General features: G+C 37.8%; 1 protein-coding gene across 2 annotated transcripts in view; it reads left to right on the plus strand.

Annotated features, from left to right (window-relative positions):
- The window catches only part of BAZ1A (bromodomain adjacent to zinc finger domain 1A), a 99,498-nt gene extending 82,287 nt beyond the window's left edge, over positions 1-17,211 (plus strand). For both annotated transcript variants that reach the window (XM_003791975.3, XM_003791976.2), the window contains 7 exons: positions 1,210-1,358; positions 8,254-8,501; positions 8,589-8,812; positions 11,358-11,827; positions 13,545-13,687; positions 15,484-15,571; positions 16,227-17,211. In XM_003791975.3, coding sequence (XP_003792023.1) covers positions 1,210-1,358; positions 8,254-8,501; positions 8,589-8,812; positions 11,358-11,827; positions 13,545-13,687; positions 15,484-15,571; positions 16,227-16,423 — 1,519 coding nt within the window. In that variant the 3' untranslated portion in view covers positions 16,424-17,211. The remainder of the gene's footprint in view (positions 1-1,209; positions 1,359-8,253; positions 8,502-8,588; positions 8,813-11,357; positions 11,828-13,544; positions 13,688-15,483; positions 15,572-16,226) is intronic.
- The last annotated feature ends 892 nt before the right edge of the window (positions 17,212-18,103 follow it).

The following is an 18,103-nucleotide window of genomic DNA, read 5'->3' on the forward strand; positions in this document are numbered from 1 at the left end:
AAAAAAAAAAAAAGATTTTATTAATGTTCAGAAAATAGCTTTGTACTATCCATTCTTCTTTTCAGTAGAAAACCATAGTAAATTTTGGTGGGCTTAAATATTATTTGAACTTAAATATTATTATTACTTGAATCAGAGTCTATATTTATCTGTATAGATAGATACTTATATGTTTTCAGGGATATTTTGGATATTCTCTGCCCTTAAGCAGTTTGTCATCGAGAAGGGAATGGTAGAAAGACATGAGAGCAGCAGCTGTACAATAGGGTAAGGGCTCTGATAGAAGTTAAATGCCCAGTGTCAGTGAAATACATAGGAGGGCTTTTTGTCCTGGTGGAAAGTGCTAAAGGAAGTGACTATGAAGCTGAGCCCTGAAGGTGGGGAAGATGACACTTGGATGAAGGACTTTGAGTGCACAAAGGCTTTGAGTGAATGGGTTTGCACTTTTATATATTTATTTATTTATTTTAGATAGTCTCAAACTGTCACCCTGGGTAGAGTGCCGTGGCATCATAGCTTACAACAACCTCCAACTCTTGTGCTCAAGTGATCCTCTTGCCTCAGTTTTTTCTATTTTTAGTAGAGACAGAGTCTCGCTTTTGCCCAGGCTAGTCTCAAACTCCTGAGCTCAAGCTATCCACCCACTTTGGCCTCCTAGAATGCTAGGATTATAGGAGTGAGCCACTGTGCCCGGATTCAAGTTTGCCCTCTTAAGAGATCATTTAGCTGGAGTTTGGAGGTTTTATTGCAGAGAAAGCAAGACTGAAGGCTAATAAACTAGCTAGGAGAAAGAGATAGGAGTCCTACCTAGTGGTTGAAGTGAGATAAAAAGAAAACTTATAGGAAGAGAAATAGAGAGAAACCATCTGAAATGCTTAGGCATTAAAGGCCCTTTACAATATCTCCTCTCTAAAACTTTGCCCGTAAGCCTTCCTCCACTATCTTCTCTCCTTCACATACTTGCCTTTGGTCCTTCTTAACCTGTGGGTCGTGACCCCTTTGGATTGTATTAAAGGTTTGCGGCATTAGGAAGGTTGGGAACCACTGTTCTGAATGAATCTCTCTTCCCTAACTAGTTTACAGCAGCTCCCTGAGATTAAGGAAACTACTTCTAGAAGGTATAAATAAGCATTGGATGAATGAGTGAGCTCGAGTTTTACATAATAGTGTTTTTTAAGTACTGTAACCTCTTCATTGTTTTACTTGTAGGCTTTCAGGGATAAAAACAGAAACGCCAAGTACTGTCTCAACTAGTACAAGTACACCACAACCAGTGAGCAACGTGGTTCGTCATCTAGCAATGGCACTCTTCCAGATAGAGCAGGGCATTGAGCGGCGTTTTCTTAAAGCTCCGCTTGGTAAGTGTCTGTTTTTATTTCAAAATATTAGTGATATTTTAAGTAATTTGGAAATTGCCCTTATATAGAACTTTATTGGCTGCCATAATGAAATTGATGAGCTAATTTAAAACCTTGAGATTGTGTTTTCATTTTAAAATGAGTTCTTCCTGGTGAGATTAGTTTTTAAAATAATACCTGAATACTGTTTTTCTAATTCATTCCAGATATTTATTCAAGTAATTATAGAACTTCTGTAAGTTGATCACACGAGGGACTGTAACAAATTGGTCAATATAAGGAACTTCCATTGAGTACATGTGGTACATGTCTGGTCTGCCAAAATTAGGTTAATTTACAAAGGTGGGCAATGTAAGCAGGTTGTTAACTATGAAGATTCTACTGTCCCTCATGTGATCAACTTACAGAAGTTCTATAATTACTTGGTATTACTCTGTTGACTAATAAGAACAATGAGCAAGGTGGAGAGCCCATCTCTAAAAATGGCCAGGTGTTGTGGTGCGCCTGTAGTCCCAGCTACTTGGGAGGCTGAGGCAAGAGGATTGCTTGAACCCAAGACTTTGAAGTTGCTGTGAGTTACAATACCCTGACGGTGACAAAGTGGGCATCTTTGGACTCTGTCTCAACAACAACAGCAAAAAAAGAATGTATAAACACAGCTAATAAAGATATTAGAGTTTGTATTTCCTTTATCACTCTTATTTCTCAGTCCTCAGTATTTCTTAGTATTTTTCTTTATCCAAATCCCATTATGGATACAAAGGATCTCTATATTATTTCTTAAAATCATGTGTGAATTTACAATTAAAAGTTATTTGTAAATTAATTAGAAGTTATTTATAAATCATGCAGCTTACTAAAGTAAGATACTGATTAACCCTGAAATTCCAAGTGTAAAGGATAAAACACAATTCTGATGATTCTTCCACTTCTGAAATATTTGTAAAAGTTGTTTATAAGTTCAAGATGGAAAAAGATCAAATTAGTTGTTTAGTATATCTGTATTTTTATCTTTACATTTCATTAAATCTTTAGACAAAGAAAAATGTTAACACTGGGGATTATTCAACTTAATATCTAGTAGGTTATATGAGAGCCACAGTGCTTGTTATGCTGGTTTGTATATAGCAGTTTTAGAACATTCATTTTATCCCAAAAGATATAAAAGCAATAATTTTATTGAGATATTAAGAAATAAGTGGCTTGGCACCTGTGGCTCAAGTGGCTAAGGCACCAGCCACATACACCTAAGGTGGCAGGTTCAAATCCAGCCCTGGCCCGCCAAACAACAATGATGGCTGCAACCAAAAAATAGCCGAGCATTGTGGCGGGTGCCTGTGGTCCCAGCTACTTGGGAGGCTGAGGCAGGAGACTCGCTTGAGCCCAGGAGTTGGAGGTTGCTGTGAGCTGAGATGCCAAGGCACTCTACCTAGGGGGACAGCTTGAGGCTTTGTCTCCCCCCTCCCCAAAAAGAAAGAAGTGAAATAATAAAAGACAAAGTGAAATACTGATCATTTATAACATGGGTATTACCATCTACCATTGCTATTCCTTAAAAAGTTACTAGAAATAACTGATATCTATAACTCCTTAAATCTTTGAAAGCTCTGTTTTGAATTATGGGACAGCAGGAGATAGTCCAAATATTTGAAGAAAAATCATCAAGAATATCTTTCATATGGAAGACAAAAGGAGGTTTTACTCTATAAAACTATACTTATGGTTAAACCCTTAAGCTATGAAAAAAATCTTCAACTAACTTTATGAATTTGAAATTAGGTAACATAGAAATTAATAAAGATTAAAAGGGAGATAGAGAAAAAAAGGACAAGGGAAAGAGAGAGGAAGATGAATCTAGTGTGAGAGATGGTAAATTTTAACTTTTTAAAGAAATTTGTGTTTTGCCTTTTTAAAGAATTATGATGTTATTTTCTATATGACTGAGTAATTTGCATATATAGCTTTTGGAGGAGACCCTTGGATTTGATTTTTTTTGGAAGAGAATGGGCTTGGGAGCAAGCTTTCAAAATACCATCTTCCTACTATTTTCTCCCTTAGGGAAGTGTATATGTTATGATCACATGGATCACTGTAAGTGGCTGTTGTTCAGCACGAAATTTCCCAGTGCAGTGTTTGATTATGTGACACTTCCAATATTTTATATTAGTGGAATTCTTTTAATTAGTAATTTCTTGAGGAATTTATCTGTGCTTAGCAAAACGCAAGATAAAAAAGAAACGACATTTTCTGCCCTTGACAGATGAATAATCCAGAAAAAAAGGCAGTTTAAGATAAGGAAACAACAGAAAAATGGAATCAATTGTATATTGTGTTCTTTATCCTTATATAAGCTGTAGGTACAAATAGAATAATGTGCATATCCATTATGGACTAGAATAGGAATTGGACCTTTGGCTACTACCAGTTTTAATTTTCTTAGAGCACCTCTTCGATCAAATCCCATAGTGTTTCACCAAAAGTTTTTCATAATTTGTCTTTTTTTCCCCACTCTTCCTATTGACCTCTGCAATCTTATTTCAATATCATTAATAATGAGAATGGTCTCTGATTTATCCAGGAAGATTTCTTCATAATCTTTGAACTATTTATTTCTGTCTCCTTCCTGAAAGGTCCTACTCAGGCCAGAACTTTTTATGAATCCTTAACTTTGAAAAACCAAGAGAAGTAAAAAGCTTACAATAAGGGGGTAGAGATAAATCAAAAGCATTTTAATGGACTATACCCTCCAATTAAAATTTAGAGACAACCTATATTAAAAATTTTAAAACAACTAGTTTATTTATTTTTTATTTTGTGTGTGCAATTAAAATGGCTTTATTCCACCTGTGCAAGTGGGGTGAGGTCCTCAACCAGAAAGAAATCCACATGTGGGTAATGGGGGGAGGGATTTAATGGGCTAGGGAGACAAGGATTGGTCCATCCATCACTTCCTGGGAGGGGCATACACTCCATTCTTCCTGGGCGGATTAGTTTTTTTGTATGTTTGTTTTTGAGACAGAGTCTCACTCTGTTGCCCTTAGTAGCATGCCATAGCATCACAGCTCACAGCAACCTCAAACTCTTGGGCTTAAGCAATTCTCTTGCCTCAGGCTCCCAAGTAGCTGGGACTACAGGCGCCTGCCACAACACCAGTCTATATTTTTGTTGCAGTTGTCATTGTTGTTTTAGCTGGTCCTGAACGGGTTTGGCCAACCTTGGTGTATGTGGCTGGCGCCATAACCACTGTGCTACGGGAGCCTAGCCCTGGGCGGGGCAGGTCTACTTGGGCGGATACACCTGATTCTATCATTCTAGCCTTTTTAATTTATTATAAGGAGATGGAATGATAGGCGTGGTATCTCTTTGACTACATCCTGTGGGGTGGGGGGTTGTGGGTTGCCTGTAAAGAGAATGGGAGGGGGAGGAGAATGGAGTAAGGGGGTAGTGTGGGAACTCTGACTTTTTCAGCCTGAGTTGGTTGGTATCCAGTAAGGCAAGGAGTTATGAGGAGTTGTTTTCAGGTGACTGTGTAGATAATGACATGAGGCAGGGGGTTACTGGTCCAAAACTGAGAATGAGAAAAAAAATCATAATTAATGACCTTATCAGATAATAACTAAAGAAGAAGATGGACGGTGAGAGGTGGGAACCAGTTGAAGTTGCCAGCACTGCTAGCAATCCTGAGAGGACATCTAATACCCATTACCAAGATCTCTGCCTGTTTTTAGAGGGTTTTCACAAGGTAGCAGCATGGATGAAGTTGCTCCTGTCTTTGTTAGAAAAGAGAAAAGATTGGTTTACCTTCTATAAGCAAAAATACCTAGAGTTCAGTTTTCCAGGACGACATCCAGGAGGCATTCTGATTTTGGGGGAGTCATTGGTCTTTTGCGGCTAGGCTCAAGAGGGAATTTCAGCCACATTCTGAGAGTATCTGCACTGGATCTTCAGAAAGACCCAGGCAGCCAGACCTCTGCAGGCTGGACTCAGTTTGAGGGGGCAGTTTGGATTTGGGGTATTGCTTTGCCCAGAAACCTGGTTTGCTGCACTTAAAGCAGGAGCCTGGGGAAGATTTGGGGATTTTTTCAGAATGTGTTGCAGAGAAGGCCCTTCTCTTTTTTTTTTTTTTTTGTTGCGACAGAGTCCCACCCTGTGCCCCTGAGCAGAGTGCAGTGGCTTGGTACTTCACTGCAACCTCCAACTCCTGGCTTGTGGGCATCCCGCTGCCTCAGCCTCTGGAACCCTCTGGGATTACAGGCGCTCGCCGTGGCGCCCGGCTAGGTTTTTCCATTTTTTTCATGAGTCGGGGTCTCACTTTCGCTCAGGTGAGTCTCGAACTCCTGAGCTCCAGCGATTCTCCCTCCTCAGCCTCCCACAGTGCTGAGATTACAGGCGTGAGCCACGGCGCCCGGCAGAAGGCCCTTCTCTTCAACTTTAAAGAGCCAGTTGATCCATCCATTGAGTTTTCCTCTCCCTCATTGAGTTATTAATCTCAATTATTGTTATAAGTTCTGCTTCTTTTTCACACTACCTGGTTATTTATTCATATTTTTCAACTCTTATTAAAACACATTAAGCACAATTATTTTGTATTCTGAGTCTACTTCCAATATCTGAAGTCTTTATGAGTTTGATTCTGATGGCTATTACAGTGTTTTGTTCCCCATGTGTCTATAGTTTTTTGCTTAACTTGGATTCCTCAGATTTGCTCAATAGAAATGTCTTCAGAGAAAATTTGCAAAGATTTGTACTCATTTCTGCCATTTACATGAGGTCACTACTGATGCTAGATCACTTCAAAATCATAGCCTGCGTTTTTTGATGTTTTAAACTTGTTCAAGGCTTTGCTTGTGATTACAGATTCTCAGGATAAATTTATTTCACCTTTCTAACCAACATGAAGGTCCTTTCTTTTTGTGTAGCACTCTTTTCCACTCTGACACTTAAAAGACTTGAAGTCTTAGCTTTCTAGAGAGGAGCTCTCCACCTTGGGTGGGCCAAGGGGTTTCTTGTCCTATTCCTCACCATGCTCAGCAGTGAAACAGGAGCTTAAGGTCCACTGGGGTTTGGCAGGTCTCTTGTTTCATGGTTTTAACTCATTGTGTATATCTTCACTTTCCCAGATGTATGTAGCATTCCTTGAAGATAGGGACCATAGAATAGACTTGTTTCTTATCTCTGAAATGCTGCAAATGGGGGAGGGAGCTATATAATGCAAGAGCAATGATAGTGGGCTGGGCATGGTGGCTCACACCTGTAATCCTAGTGCTCCAGGAGGCTGAGGTGGGTGGGTCTCTTAAGCTCATAAGTTTGAGACCAGCCTGAGCAAGAGTGAGACCCCTGTCTCTAAAAAAATAGGTGAGCATTGTAGTGGGTGCCTGTAGTCCCGGCTGCTTGGGAGACTGAAGCAGCCATTTGAGCTTGAGGTTTCTGTGAGCTATGATGCCACAGCTCTTTACTGGGGGCAAGAAAGTGAGACTCTGTCTCAAAAAAAAAAAAGAAAAAAGAATAGTGATATGCTTCATCATGTGTATGATCTCATTTGATGGTCCCAGCAGCTTTCAGAGGCAGATACTATCTACTTATTACAGCTGAGGGACCTGAGACACAGAGGGGTTGAGTAACTTGTCTAAACTCATGTAGGGGAGCCAGTACTCACCTCAGAGCCAACTCACTCCAAAGCCAGTATTCCTTTACCATGATGCTACTGCCCATGAGGTTTTATTTGAGGATTAACAGTAGGAACATAGCATTTCCTATTATAACCAGATTATGTATGGAGTCGTATATATACCTTGAGGAATTAATTATAATGTTGTAAGAAAATTAAGATGGTAATGATCTTAAATATTGAAATGGAAGTTACACACCATGTAAAATGATGAACTCACTATAGATCGATAGCATGTAGTCAAATAATTCTTAATTTCTTTTAGTCCAAAAGATAAAGGAATGGTGATATTAATGATTTCAAATGTTCCTGTATATATTGGTGCTGAAAATTCTTTTGGGGGAATTACTGATACTGTTTTTATTTACCACAATTTTAGAATAATCTTTTCTTACAGCTAGAAGGCAGTATGCTTGGTATTTGTACACAATTGATAAATTTAATAATAGCCTTATTGAGATAAATTTAAAGTGTCAAAAATGGTGTTTTTTAGTATATTCACAGTTGGTACAGCCATCATCACTAACTTCAGAACATTATCATCAACTCCAAAAGAAACTTCATATATGTTTTATATTGAAGTTAGAGAGCAGTCCATCTTTTACATGATAATGGGGAAGTAATATCCTGATTCAAATGAATAGTAATTTATAATCATATTTAGCCAGTTTTCTAAATTAGATGAAGATTTGATACAAAGACTTGCTTGAAAATATATCGCCTAAGTTATTTTTCTTTTTTAACTACTGAAATTTGTTAGCATTTGATTTATGGATTTAAGTAATTCCTCATGATAAGAAATATGTGGCTCTGCAAATATTTTATATGAACTTTTTTTTTTTTGAGACAGAGTCTCATTCAGAATTGCCCTGACTAGAGTGCTGTGGCATCATAGCTCATAGCAACTTCAAACTCTTGGGCTCAAGTGATCTTCTAGCCTGTTTTTCTGTTTTTAGTAGAAATAGGGTCTTGCTCTTGCTCAGGCTGGTCTTAAACTCCTGAGCTCAAGCAACCCACCTGCTTTGACCTCTCAGAGTGCTAGGATTACAGGCATGAGCCATTACGCCCAGCTGGGATTTTTTTGTTTGTTTTTAATGTTAAATGATCTGTTGGTTAAATATCAGAAGAGAAAAAAATGTAACATCTAACCCTGTTTCAACTGCCAAGAATATAGTTCTAGGATATGTCTAATTTTGCCTAAAAACTTTACTTTTTTTTTAATTTAAGATGCCAGTGACACTGGGCGTTCTTATAAAACAGTCCTGGACCGTTGGAGAGAATCTCTCCTTTCCTCTGCTAGTCTATCCCAAGTTTTTCTTCACCTATCCACCTTGGACCGTAGTGTGATATGGTCTAAATCTATACTGAATGCCCGTTGCAAGATATGCCGAAAGAAAGGTGATGCTGAAAACATGGTTCTTTGTGATGGCTGTGATCGGGGTCATCATACCTACTGTGTTCGACCAAAGCTCAAGGTATTTTTTTCTTCTTCTGCTTTTCAGAATTAAGATAATCAGATTTTGAAAGATAAATAATTGAGATTATTTATGTGTTTTATTAAGACTGTACCTGAAGGAGATTGGTTTTGTCCAGAGTGTCGACCAAAGCAACGTTCTAGAAGACTGTCCTCTAGACAGAGACCTTCCATGGAAAGTGATGAAGAAATGGAAGAGAGTATGGAAGGTGAGGATGGTGAAGTTGATGATGATGATGAAGGTCAAAGTGAGGAGGAAGAGTATGAGGTAGAACAAGATGAAGGTGACTCTCAAGAAGAGGAGGAAGTCAGGTAAGTAATAACATGCAACGAAATAAGAGTCAGTATATCTTAATTAGACAATGTATTGACTGTTCAATTACAAATGGAATAGTTGAGGTCTATAACATTTTAAAACTAATATATAGTGGCCTGAAGCTACTGTTGCTTTTTATATATTATAAACATTCAAAAATATTTCCAAGGAGTGGGATTTGGGCAGTCTATAGAGAATGATCTATGACAAGGAGTACACTGTATTTTTTTAATATGCCTGCCACATTAGCACCTAGAAACAACCATTGTATAACCAAGAATTCTTCATATAATTAGCAAACTTTGTTACTCAAACCTAACAATGAGTGTGGAGCCTAGATATTCTACCTGCTGTGGCAGCACTGGTGAGATCTCCCTTCTTGGACCCTTTATTTCAGGGCTGAAATGAAGGTGCATATATGTCCTGAATGTAGACAGATGTGCGTGTACACACATCTACCTCAGGATACTGTTGGTCTGGTTCCAGACCACTGCAATAAAGCAAATCACACTAACTTTTTTGGTTTCTCAGTGCATATAAAGGTTACATTTACACTATATCATAGTCTATTAGGCATGCAATAGGATTATATGTAAAAAGAAAAATAAAGGATAGCACTCTGGGAGGCTGAGGTATGTGGGTTACTTGAGCTTAGGAGATCGAGACCAGCCTAAGCAAGAGCAAGAGCAAGACTCTGTCTCTACTAAAAGTAGAAAAACTACACAGGCACTGTGATGGGTGCCTATAATCCCAGCTACCCTGGAGGCTGAGACAAGAGGATCACTTAAGCCCAAGAGTTTGAGGTTGCTGTGAGCTGTATGACACCACAGTACTCTATCCAGGGTGATGGAGTGAGACTCGATCTTAACAAAAATATAAATAAATAACATACCTTAATTTAAAAATTTATTATTGTTAAAAATTGACTTGACATAGAAACAAAAAGTAAACTCATGATGCTTTTGGAAAAATAGTCTACACTGGGTTGCCATCAGTTTGTTTAAAACACACACACACACACACATACATGATCTGAGGCACACAATATAGGAAAGAGCAATAAAACAATGTAGACCTATATCTAATAGGTAGTAGTTACATATATGTGAACTAGATAGACATTTACATCTAGTGGAAGTTTTATATCAGCAGGCCTTGCCACAGTCCGTCACACCAGGGGAGGTCATATTGGGTTCCTTGTTCTCACCATTCTCTGTCCCACTTTTAAATATTGGAACCTCATTTGTGTGGAATCAGGAAAATAAATGTAAAACAAGAGCAACCCAGAATTGTCAAAGTATAAAAGGACCAGTTGGAAGAGGTGAAGTAAAGATCACAGTGCCCCCACTGTTTTTTTTTTTTCTTCTTTTGTAGAGACAGAGTCTTACTTTATCGCCCTTGGCAAAGTGCTATGACATCACACCTCACAGCAACCTCCAACTCCTGGGCTTAGGTGATTCTCTTGCTTCAGCCTCCTGAGTAGCTGGGACTACAGGCGCCCACCACCACACCCAGCTATTTTTTTGTTGTTGTTGTTGTTGCAGTTTGACCAGGGCCGGGTTTGAACCTGCCACCCTCAGTATGTGGGGCCAGTGCCCTACTCACTGAGCCACAGTCACCGCCCCCACCCCACTGGTTTTAAACACAGTATTATTTTTTAAGAATAGTAGCTACCGAAGCTATCTTCTCTATAGCTTATGAGGGCAATATTGTGTTAAGTACAAAGATGGTAACAAATTTGGAAAATTCTTGCCAATACTCCAGGGACCTAAACTAGAAGTCCAGGTAAGTGGGGAGATGGATTCAAAGAGGCTTAGTGGCATTGTTTTGTACTTCTAATTAAAGACAATTAAAAGGGCTTGGCACCCATAGTATAGTGGTTACGGTGCCAGCCACATGCATCAAGGCTGGTGGGTTCAAGCTCGGCCCAGGCCAGCTAAGCAAACAACTACAACAACAACAAGAACAAAATAGCCAGGCACTGTAGTGGGTGCCTGTAGTTCCAGCTACACAGGAGGCTAAGGCCAGAGAATCACTTAAGCCCAAGAGTTAGCAGTTGCTGTGAGCTGTGACGCAACTGCACTCTACCCAGGGCAACATAGTGAGACTCTTGTCTCCAAAAAAAAAAGACAATTAAAAGATTAAATCTCGTTTTGTAATTCACAGTTAAAATCAGAAGACAGCAAAAAGGTTCTTGGCTTGGTATTCAGGAGCCACAGGTTCAAGGCCCACTTCAGTGACAGCCCTTGGCAGAAACTGTAGGTTACCTCAGTATCAACAATATTGAAAAGTGATAGTCTCTTGTAGCAAGATGAGAAAAAAAAAATTACCTTCTAATATTAATTTATCACTCTTTTCAGTTTTTCAATATGATAGACTAGGTCTATTTATCGGTTCTCCTGAGGATTTGAGTATAGGATAAGTCTCAGTTATACAGAAAATTTGTTTAGAACTCATGGACTGAATAGAACAAGAAGAATAAAGCTAATCATGTTCATCATTGTTTTGTATAATAATCATGTTTTCTAACAATATTTATAGCCCACCAAAACGAGGAAGACCACAAGTTAGATTGCCAATAAAAACAAGAGGGAGACTTAGCTCCTCTTTCTCAAGTCATGGCCAACGACAAGATTCTGGAAGATACCCTTCAAGGAGTCAGCACAATACACCCAAGACAACTATTTCTTCTAAAACCACTGGTAGAAGCCTAAGAAAAATAAATTCTGCTCCTTCTACAGAAACTAAATCTTTAAGAATTGCTAGTCGTTCAACTCGCCACAGTCATGGCCCACTGCAAGCAGATGTATTTGTGGAACTACTTAGTCCTCGTAGAAAAAGTAGAGGCAGAAAAAGTGCTAACAGTACACCAGAAAATAGTCCCAACTTCCCTAACTTCAGAGTCATTGCTACAAAGTCAAGTGAACAGTCAAGATCTTTAAGTGTTGCTTCAAAACTTTCTCTTCAAGATAGTGAATCCAAAAGAAGATGCAGAAAAAGACAATCTACAGGTAAGAAGTCCAATTTAAACCCTTCTGTACCTAAGAAAATTGAATAATTTAGAAATATTGAGTGTTAAAATACTTTAGATCATTTTTAAAGGCTTTCACTAAGATTTTAATGAATTTTTTAATAAAAATTAAATTAAATTAAAAATCAAAAAGTCACTAAAAATTTAAGAGTTACTAGGGAACAACTGACCTAACACATAATACTCATTGAAGAGGCAGCTGTTTAGGGAATAAAGATAAATTATGTCACTCATCTTTCAGCTGTTACAGTCGGATAATGTAATACATTTGCAAATGAGGCTCTGTTTTACATGGAGGTATTTGGCCATTTGTTGAATGGTCTCAGTATAATACCATAACACATTTTACTCTCTACTTCTCTTCCTCCCTCAAAACACATATTTATAATCATTTAAACAAGCTATATTAAGTTATATGATAAGGTCCACATATGAAATACTAGATTTGTGAAGAGAGGCAGAGTTGAGGGCAGTAATATTTTTAGGGAGTGATCGGTAGCTATCTTTTAATTCTGATTTTTTGTGTATAGTGATCTTTTTTCATATAATAATCTCTTCATCCTTTATCTCTTCAATGCTGTTTCCTTTTTTAATGTCTGTAGTAATAAAACTGATATTTTTTAAAAATGAAGTTAAAAATGAAGTTAAAAATTTCTACTGTTTTTCAAATAGTTGTAAGAAGGTCCTGTATTTTTTCAGACACATGACAGGATTAAGGAATCCACTGATGAAAGAGTAGCACATGGTCTTTATAGTCACCAGTTGTCAAATTTGAGGAGAAAGTATCAGATTATTTTAGGATCTGGATCTAATTTAGCTTCTTTTATCCCCCTATCTATGTTGCTCTTTCCTAATTCTCTAAGATGTTTGGAGAAATAACACACCTGAAAAATTTTTATTCAAAAAACTCTGCAGGGCTGGGCATGGTGGCTAGTGCCTGTAATCTGAGAATTCTGGGAGGCTGAGACAGAAGGATCATTCAAGGCCAGAAGTTCAAGACCATCCTGAGCAAGAGCAAGACCCTGTCTTTAAAAAAAAATAGAAAAATTAACTGGGCATGGTAGTATGCACCTACAGTCCCAGCTACTTGGGAAGCTGAAGCAGGAAGATCACTTGAGCCCAGGAGTTTGAGGTTACCATAGGCTTTGATAATACCACTGCCCCCAGGCCCAGGCAATAGAGCAAAATCCTGTCTCAAAAAAAAAGAAAAGAAAAAAATATATATATAAAATATTTGACTTTATCATTGAGAATTGCTTTTCTTTTGTAAAAGATAATTTACATAGAGGTCTAGTTTTTAGATCTGAAGGCATTTTTTTTAAAGGGTATACTTTAGGAAATATTCGGGAATTGCTTATACTTTCTTTCATTTTACTATGGTTGAAAAAGTATTTTTAATAAACCTGTAAAAATCTACAAACTTTGTGTTCTAGGTTTTTCTTTTGCATTATACTCTTTTACAGTCTTTTCTCAATGAATGTTTTAGTCAGATATTTTTAAGATCAAAAAGGAAATAATGAATATTTCTTTCTTCCTGATTTTCCTATCAGAAAAGAAATTAACCTTTGGTGACGGTGACTAGAGCATCTGTCTGAATTTTCTTTTTGAATTTGGTTTGTACTTATATGCGCAGTTAGATTGTAGTGATGAAACATTTTCCTTTCTTATCATGTAAAATGTTTTAATTATTTACTCAGAGTCATCTCCTATGATGCTGAGTCGAAGGAGTTCTGGCCGACAGGGAGGAGTCCATGAACTGTCTGCCTTTGAACAACTTGTTGTGGAACTGGTACGGCATGATGACAGCTGGCCTTTTTTGAAACTGGTTTCTAAAATTCAGGTAATAAGATTGCCAAACTTTATGTTTTCTTGTGTATTTTTTGATTTAGTGTGCATGGCAACTTTGAGGTAGTCAAGATACCTATTACTGTCTTCTTTCTTAAAAAGTAGAAGGTTGTTCCTATATTGAAAATAACGGCTTGGCGCCTATAGCTCAACCGGCTAAGGCACCAGCCACATACACCTAAGGTGGCGGGTTCGAATACCCAGCCCGGACCCGCCAAACAACAATGACGGCTGCAACCAAAAAAAAGCCGGGCATTGTGGTGGGTGCCTGTGGTCCCAACTACTTGGGAGGCGGAGGCAGGAGACTCGCTTGAGCCCAGGAGTTGGAGGTTGCTGTGAGCTGTAATGCCACGGCACTCTGCCCAGGGGGACAGCTTGAGGCTCTGTCTCAAAAAAAAAAAAAAGAAAAAGAAAAAAGAAAATAACGGAGCTAGAAAGGATAATATTGTGGCTGGGCACGGTGGCTTACACCTGTGATCCTGGTACTTTGGGAGGCTGAGGTAGCAGGATTGCTTGAAGTTCAAGCAATTGAAGGAGTTTAAGACCAGCCTGGACATATAATGAGACCCCCATCCCTTCAAAAAATAGAAAAATTAGCTGGTTGTAGTGGCAGGTACCTGTAGTCCCAGCTACTAGGGAGGCTGAAGGTAGGAGGTTCACTTGAGACCAGAGGTTTTAGGTTACAGTGAGCTATGATCAGGCCACTGCACTCCAGCCCAGGCCATAGAGTAAGACTCTATCTCAAAGAAAAAAAAAAAAAGCAGCAGCAGCATAGTCTCCTCAGTCCCTTCTTTTTTTGTTTTTGTTTTAGTTTTGTTTTGAGACTCTCACTTTCTTGCCCCTGGATAAGAGTACCTTGGCATCATTACTCACAGCAACCTCAAACTCTTGGGCCCAAGCAATCCGCTTGCCTCAGCATCCCAAATAGCTGGCACCACAGGCACCTGCCACAACACCCAGCTTTTTTTTAGAGATGGGATCTCTTGCTCAAACTGATCTCAAACTGGTGAGCTTAAGCAGTCCATTCACCTTGGCCTCAGAGTGGTGGGATTATAGACATAAGCCACCACTATTTCTTATTATAAATATAATAATGCTTATTTAAAATTTTTTTCTTTTGATCGCAATGATAAATTTTTATATGTGTGTATAACTACCTATGTAGACAGAGGGAGAGAACAGTAAGCATAATTGTTTTCTTTTTAAAATAAATTGTTAATTTTTTTTTTTTTTGAGACAATCTCACTTTGTCTTCCTCAGTAGAGTGCTGTGGTGTCACAGTTCACAGCAACCTCCAGCTCTTGGGCTTAGGCAAGTCCCTTGCCTTAGCCTCCCAAGTAGCTGGGACCACAGGCACCTGCCACAGTGCCCGACTATTTTTTGCTGCAGTTTGGCCAGGGCTGGGTTTGAACCCGCCACCCTCAGTATATGGGGCCAGTGCCCTACCCACTGAGCCACAGGCATCACCCATAAATTGTTAATTTTTGTTTTTGTTGCAGTTGTCATTGCTGTTTAGCTGGCTCAGGCCGGGTTTGAACCCACCAGCCTCGGGTATGTAGCCGGTGCCCTACCCGCTGAGCTATGGGCGCCACCAATTATTAATATTTTTAATGGTATCAAATAGGTTTATACAATATTATAGTGACTGACAATATATTGCATGATTTTCTTGAAATAACAGTATTTAGAGGTTAATAATGAGTTGCTTTTAAAGTACAAAATGTAACTATTTGACCACTTCTGATTAAATTTTCTGTATGAAAACATATATATATGTAAATTATTTTACAGGTCCCAGACTACTATGACATCATCAAAAAGCCCATTGCCTTAAATATAATTCGTGAAAAAGTAAATAAGTGTGAATATAAATTAGCATGTAAGTAATTTATGTTTTTCCTTGATAATCATTTTTGTTTAAAAAGGGGAGGTAAGGCTGTTATTTTTTAAACAATGGATATCAATGTAGTTGTGAGGATACCATCCCAGGAGGTCCCTAAAATGCTCATTAGTGTATATGGAAGTGAAAGATGGATTAGAATTGAATAAGTTAATGACATTTTATAGAATCTGATTGTATTGGGAGGGAGGAAAAAGAGTTGGACAAAAACCTACCTAACATGTACAGCGAACACTATCTGGGTGTCAGGCACCATGACTAATGTGTATATGTCTTAAGAAGTGTTTAATGAGCATATTCTTACAGCATTATAAAAGTGGTCCATGTAACCAAAAATATTTGTACCCCCGTAATACTTTGAAATAAAAAAAGAATCTGATATTATTAAAAGAGATTCTTTGTAATTATACGATATATGTAATTACTTAATGGCCTAGTTTCAGTAAAACAGTTTTAAAGTGTTTGTAAGTAAAACAGATTTAAACTTCAGCTCTGCTACCTTGTTTCAGACTCGTCTTTTCTAAAGAAAAACATAGGCTTCCATTTTCTTAATGAAGTTTCCAAATACAATACAAACAAAAATTATAATTTATGGACTTGTATTCTAATCTTGTTTGCTTCTTTTCCTCTCTAGCTGAGTTTATTGATGATATTGAGCTAATGTTCTCGAACTGCTTTGAATACAACCCTCGTAACACAAGTGAAGCAAAAGCTGGAATTAGGCTTCAAGCGTTTTTTCATATTCAGGCTCAAAAGCTTGGACTTCAAGTCTCACCCAGTAATGTGGACCAAGTTAGCACACCACCGGCTGCAAAAAAGTCACGAATCTAATTTTTGTCCTTCTAAAGGATATATTTGAAGAAAAACAAATTGTTCAATGGAACATTAAATCATGCTCTAAAGCAGACGTATGTATAAAGCAATAACAACTGATTGACCACGTTGAAGTGTGGCCTGCACTATATTCTCAATTTTAATATTAAGCACTCAGGAGAATGTAGGAAAGATTTACTTTGCTACAGTTTTGTTCAGTATCTAATAAGTTTGATAGATGTATTGGATACAGTACTGGTTTACAGAGGTTTTTGTACATTTTTGAGATCATTCATGTGTCCACATATCTTGGAAAATATTTTTTCACCTATGATTTATTTTGTTACTGATTTTTTAGAAGTTGTGGTATTAAGGGAGATTTATCTACACAGATGACTCTTCTATAACACCGTTTAGAAAAACGTGTATATGTCTTAAGAAGTGTTTAATGAGCATTTTCTTACAACACTACACATGAATGAATCTAATTTTATATCCTTGAAGTGCTGTACCAGTGCTGGCTGAAGGTATTAAGTCTGAGTTTATTAATTAGATATTTATTTAGCATTCAAAGTAATTTGTGAATTTGTTTTATATTTATAAAATTTATACATGAGAAATGTTCTTTAATTTTTTAAACCTTTTACTATGTTTTTGTTTTATTTCTCTAACTTCCTTAATGATCAATCAAAAACAAAAAAATAACACCCCCTTTTCCTTGACAGTTCTTTCAGTTTCACAGAACTGTATTATAAGTTTCTATGTACCACTTTAAGTGTACAAATAAAATGATAACATTTTTTCAAGTATTCTGAATTTCTAGAATTTTTACAGATCAGAATTGGATGTTTGCATGTGATACACATAGGCCATAGGAACCAATGTTCTATTGTACTTGAATCTCTACAACAGTAATTAGACTCTTATTCTGCCTAAACCCCTGAGGAGTAAGATACAGCCCATCAAAAACAGTAATATTCTATGCATAGATTCTCATTAAAAAGAGGGGAAAAAATTTGGAGTATGCTCACCTAGTAAACACTCCAGAAATTAAAATATGTATAATAAACATGTGTACGTATATATATATATATGCATAAAAGGAGTTATTTCTTAGGTATGGAAGATATACAGGGACCTCAATTTGTTTGTTTTATTTTGAGACAGAGTCTCACTCTCTCACCTGGGCTAGTATGCGGTGCTGTCATAGCTCACAGCAACCCAGCTCCTGGGCTCAAGCAATCCTCCTGCATCAGCCTCCCCAGTAGCTGAGACTACCACACCTGGCTAATTTTTCTCATTTTTTGTAGAGATAGGGCCTCACCATGTTGATCCGACTGGTCTCAAACTCCTAACCTCAAGCAGTCCTCCTGCCTTAGCCTTCCAAAGTGCTAGGATTACAGGTATGAGCCACTGCACCCAGCCAGGACCTGGTTTTGTAGTAGTAGCTTTTCCTTTTTATCATGCAAGAGCCAGGTGTCTTCTCTAGGGCTCTTTGGCAGGCAGGAGGAAGAAACTTCCCTCTGTTTTCTTATCTGAAACCCTGAGTATATAGCATTCTTATTTAATTAGGTCAGCTTATTTGGCAACCCCTTTTTCATTTCTTTCTCATATAGTTTGAGACTGTTGATTTTTCAGAAATCAAATCAAATCTTTCCATGTATATATATGTTTGTGTCTTCAACTTTTAGTAAATTT

Source organism: Otolemur garnettii, unplaced genomic scaffold, assembly GCF_000181295.1.
Source record: "Otolemur garnettii isolate 467f Iridium unplaced genomic scaffold, OtoGar3 scaffold00052, whole genome shotgun sequence".
NCBI lineage: Eukaryota > Metazoa > Chordata > Mammalia > Primates > Galagidae > Otolemur > Otolemur garnettii.